This window comes from Penaeus monodon, chromosome 18, assembly GCF_015228065.2.
Source record: "Penaeus monodon isolate SGIC_2016 chromosome 18, NSTDA_Pmon_1, whole genome shotgun sequence".
Lineage (NCBI taxonomy): Eukaryota > Metazoa > Arthropoda > Malacostraca > Decapoda > Penaeidae > Penaeus > Penaeus monodon.
Genome location: NC_051403.1, coordinates 37,652,671 through 37,657,601, shown reverse-complemented (window position 1 = coordinate 37,657,601; position 4,931 = coordinate 37,652,671). Strand labels below are relative to the sequence as shown.

The 4,931-nt window shown below is 42.6% G+C and overlaps 1 protein-coding gene across 1 annotated transcript in view; it reads right to left on the bottom strand.

The window, feature by feature from the left end:
- Positions 1–1,789: 1,789 nt before the first annotated feature.
- The window catches only part of LOC119584478 (facilitated trehalose transporter Tret1-like), an 8,204-nt gene continuing 5,062 nt past the window's right edge, over positions 1,790–4,931 (bottom strand). The window contains exons 4-6 of the mRNA XM_037933119.1: positions 4,768–4,931; positions 3,859–4,005; positions 1,790–3,753 (exon numbers count right to left, since the gene is read on the bottom strand). The exon at positions 4,768–4,931 is cut by the window's right edge and continues 231 nt beyond it. Of these exons, the coding sequence (XP_037789047.1) occupies positions 2,734–3,753; positions 3,859–4,005; positions 4,768–4,931 (1,331 nt within the window). The 3' untranslated portion in view covers positions 1,790–2,733. The remainder of the gene's footprint in view (positions 3,754–3,858; positions 4,006–4,767) is intronic.

Sequence of the window (4,931 nt, the reverse complement as noted above, 5' to 3'; positions counted from 1 at the left end):
GCCACCCATAGGAAGGCTTGCCATCCCTATACTGATCGTAGTGCCTTATGGTACAGCTTTCAGGCCTTTGAGTGTTAATCAGATCTACTAGTTCTTCCTTATGAGAACTTTTCAATATATGTGCAACCCTAGCAAGAGGCATCCCAAGATCTATGTTCACAATATCCTTGCTGCAGGCTTCTTTCGCCAATTTGTCTACGTGGTCGTGCTTGCGTATGCCAACATGAGATGGTATCCATACAAACTGAATGTTGAAATTACGCTCTGTTGCATAGGTTACGTTACGCTTAATGCAACTCACAATTTCTTCATCGCCACCTGCTTTGAAAGAATTTAGCGTCCGAAGAGCACTTTGAGAGTCACAGAAAACTACTCCAGAGCCCCTAGACATTAAGAATTCCGTTGCGAGGAGTATACCTGCCAGCTCCGTTTGTGTAGTGCTGGCCCAGTTTTGTATTCTCATATTAACTTGATGTTGTAGTAAGCCATTTTTGTATACAGCGCAAGCACAACCAGCTTTGTATCCAGACTGTACGGATCCGTCGGCGTAACACTCATATGCATCATCACCCATAGATTCTGTGTGTTCCGTTACCGTTGCTAGCGCAATTTGTTTCAACACACAGTTATGCACCCTGTTTTTTTGTGGTAGACATGTAAGGTGCACGATCAATGTTGAATTTTTCCATGGTGGAATGGAGCGACCTTTTGGTATTTTACTAATTGGAACATTGAGTTTTATAATGTTCATGGAGATTTTGTGTATCAGAGGGCGCGCGTGTGTGTGATTTGTCACGTCTACTTGCGTGATTTTATGTTGCAGTTGTTTTGGAAATCTGAGAGATACGAGGGTTCCCTCAGAGCTTTGACCCCAAATATGGTGGAAATAAATATTATTCTATCAGAAATGGATGGTAAGTTTAATTCTGATCTCATGTTTACTATCCTTGCTGTTCTCGGGGCGCCGAGGATAATCCTCATAGCTTCATTTTGCACTACCTCCAAACTACCTATTTCTGATTCCTTACACTGCAACAAGTGCAGTGCATGGTAGTCTACAACTGACCTTATAAAAGCCAAGTAAAACAGTCTAGCGAGCTTAACATTGATGCCATGTTCTCTTCCGACAAGAACTTTCAAAGGTTTCAATCTCTCCCAGAGTCTCTTCTTTAGAGAGAGGACCAGGTCTGCATCATTTACATGCAGGCGAGTGTTCCCGTAGAGTTTTCGGAAGATGGCGTTCCAAGCCGTATATATATATATATATATATATATATATATATATATATATATATATATATATATATATATATATAAATTTTTTTGAAAAGTGGCTTGTTAGGCTGTAGTTTCTTGGGCTGATTTTAATGATTTTCTTTCGTTGTATTATGCATTATTTCATTATATTAACTGTATTTAAGCCTGTTTTACCCCATAATTTCCCTGATATACTTCATGCCCTCCCCTACTATCGGGACTTATCAAATCAAGATTGCTGGCTGAATATGGAGTTCCGCCAGCCAAAAATGGTATACATCTGTAGTATACCTATAATCGTCAAATAAACTCGTGAACGCGAAATACATTTTTAGAAAGAATTACCGTATATATGTATATATGTGTATATAGGTATATATATATGTATATATATGTATATATGTATACACACACACATATATATGTGTGAGGAGAGAGAGCATATAAATAAAACGAAAGGAAGAGCAAGAATACACTCGAATACATCAAGAATATGAATAGGACTGAGAGTAAGAATAAGAATTGGGAAAAAAATATTTTCGTTGGAATTTATTTAGACAGGAGGCGGATGAGGACTCGTCAGGGACAGACTCTCGGGAACATTTTCACAGTATGAAATAAATCCATACAGTAGTATAAGCTCATACACATGCATACTTGATATCAGAAGATAGCATTGAGGAAAGTATTGGTAGTCGCTGAATAACCAGTACGACATACTTGCTCATGAGCAATGATGAGCTACTACATGTCTGGTTGTGACCATACATTAATATAGGAGAGTAATTATGTGCCATCATCAGGTCTGCGTTTAATTCGCTGTTCCTGACATACATACATATATTTTACATGAATTACTTGAACTTTGTCTTCTTGATATATGACTTACATTGCTTTAGTTTTATGTGTGAATCCAATTGATTTTTGTCTTTTCGGTATATCATTTCTCATGTTTTAAGTAATTTGAAAAAAATCTCTTAGCTCTTACGGATAGTATGTCTCCATGCCAATAAGAATAAGCACTTTTCACTTGTATATAGAAAAGGTATGAATGAGAAAGAATATCTTTACAATCAAAGAGATGTATTTGACCGGTTTCGAATATATCTTCGTCAAAAAATATAATCGTTTCGATTATACCTTCGCCAGAAATACACGTATTTCAGACGAAGATATAATCGAAACTGATCAAATACATCTCTTGTATTGTGGAGATATTCATTCTCCTTACCTCTTCTACGTTTGTCAACTTGTTAAAAATCTTATGACGTGTTCTTACGTTACCATATTCTTTCTTCAGGATGTGGCTGCTAAATACTTATGATAATGATATCTGGCTCATATACCGTGTTCTCATATCATACTTAGCCCACCGTAGTTACCGAGTCTGACATCTCTTCATTAATAATGGAAATTGAGGCTGTTGCAGCTAAGGAACGAATTATCTTCTCGAACGTCTTCAATGTAAAGTCTCCCTTATAGATAAGTAATTTGTAATGTAGGTTCTTCTGGTTGAATGAAGGCTGGGATTGTGGCCTCTGTGGCTGAAGAGGAGGAAACGTTCGACGAACTGCGTGAAGAAAGCCTATCGCCAGCTCTGGATTCTGGTTCCTTGGTGCTTCGCGGGGCGCATCGGGCATCTGTGGCTCCAAGCGTTATGCATGGTAAGGTGCGGAATCCTGGAGGAGTGCACGGTCCGGTCCTGGAATTTGAGGGTGTGCATGGCCCGTTGGAGGAGACTGACGAAGCACAAGAGGCTGTCGCGGCCTCGTGCGAGTCGCTTTGAGTCTGGCTGAGGGGGTCCGTGGGGGGAGGCTTCTCGTTTGCTTCGAAGGTCGGGTTGTCTTTTCCTTCCTTGGGGCCCTTCGCTACGAAAGCCTTCTCCATGTCCTGCAGAGAGCGACCTTTCGTCTCAGGGATAAAGCAGAAGACGACTATGGCGATGACCAGATTGACGGATCCGAACACCATCAGCGTTCGACCGAGGCCGAAGGTCGCTACGACCTCAAGAAACATGTAGTTTACGCTGAAGGAGGAGGAGAAGTGGAAGAAGGTTATTATAGACGCTGCCATGGACCTCACAGGGGTCGGAAGGAGTTCGCCGAGATAAGCCCACAGGATGGGACCAAGACCGATTGCGTAGGCCCCCACGTACACCAGCATGGCTGCCAAGGGCACCCACGAAGCCTCGTCCACCTCCAGGAAGACAGTGGCGCCGGCGGCAGCCAGCGCCAGGGCCGATATCGTCGCTGACGTCACTAGCACCGGCTTTCGGCCCAGGTGATCTAGGATGAAAGCTGACACTAACGTAGCGCCAAAACGAGTTAATCCGACGAACACTGTGCAGTAGAAGGCATCCAGCTCTACTCCTGCGCTACGAAACATGTAGACGGTGTAGCTGTAGACGGGGGCTTTCCCGCCGAGTTCCCTCAAGACGAACAGAGCAATGATCAGTACCACGGGACGGATGTTACGACCTCGGCGAAGCTCTTGTAACTGTTAGAAAATTAAATCAGTAATGCTAGAATTATGCGATGCATGCAAGAAAAAAAGCATTAAAATGCAGGAATAGAGAAAACATCAATAATAACTGCCTATTACCTGGTTCTTGACCTTGGACTGCTTGAGGGTCGTGGTGCTCCTGATGGCGTCGAGTTCCTTCGTGACGTCGGCGCTGCGGCCCAACAGGACTCGCAAGGATCTCTCGGCGGCGTCGATCCTCTTCTTCCTCACCAGCCAATATGGAGACTGAATGAAGATAAAATCAAATAAAAATTGCAACGGGAAAGAAATCTGGGAGAAAAGACAGAAAAACATATATGTATAAGGTCATTGAGATAATGAGCAGGGTACATATCATGGCGACCCAGTAGACTAATGTCTTATGTATATATATATATATATATATATATATATATATATATATATATATATATATATATATATATATATATATATATATATATTTGTGTGTGTGTGTGTGTGTGTTTGTTAGTCATAATCTACTACTAGGCAATGGAATTTCTGTTGGTTTAACTACATGTGTATGAAGAGAAGTACGTGCAGGTTTGATAAGTAACCATTCTCTAGCCCAGACAATATGCAGGCACAGTGCTAAGTCTATCTGAATCCGCCATATACTTAATATGGAGTGCAGATCAATGCTGGCAGCTTCTCGGATTTGGGAATTAAGGAAGTCTGATATTACGAGGGCCTAGCAACCCAACGAAAGGGGGTCGCCACTCATGCGGTTGAAAAACGTAGGTGGAGGGTGACATATTCTAGTTCGAATGTAAATCATGTAATTCCAGAGTATATGCAGTTATCTATCAACGGAAACTGACTCTTTCTCTCTCATTCTCATTCTCTCTCTCTCTCTCTCTCTCTCTCTCTCTCTCTCTCTCTCTCTCTCTCTCTCTCTCTCTCTCTCTCTCTCTCTCTCTCTCTCTCACTCACTCACACACTCACTCACTCACTCACTCTCTCTCTCTTCCTTATGCGGTCGCTTACTTCAGGCACGAGGAGCATGAGCAAGACCAGTGGCACGAAGGGAGCGGCCGACACCGCCGTGGCCACGTCCCAAGGCAGCAGGTAAGCCAGGACGTAGGAGAGCAGGATCCCAGCACAGCCCATCACCTCAGGCAAGGTCCCCGCCAAGCCCCTGATCTCGACGG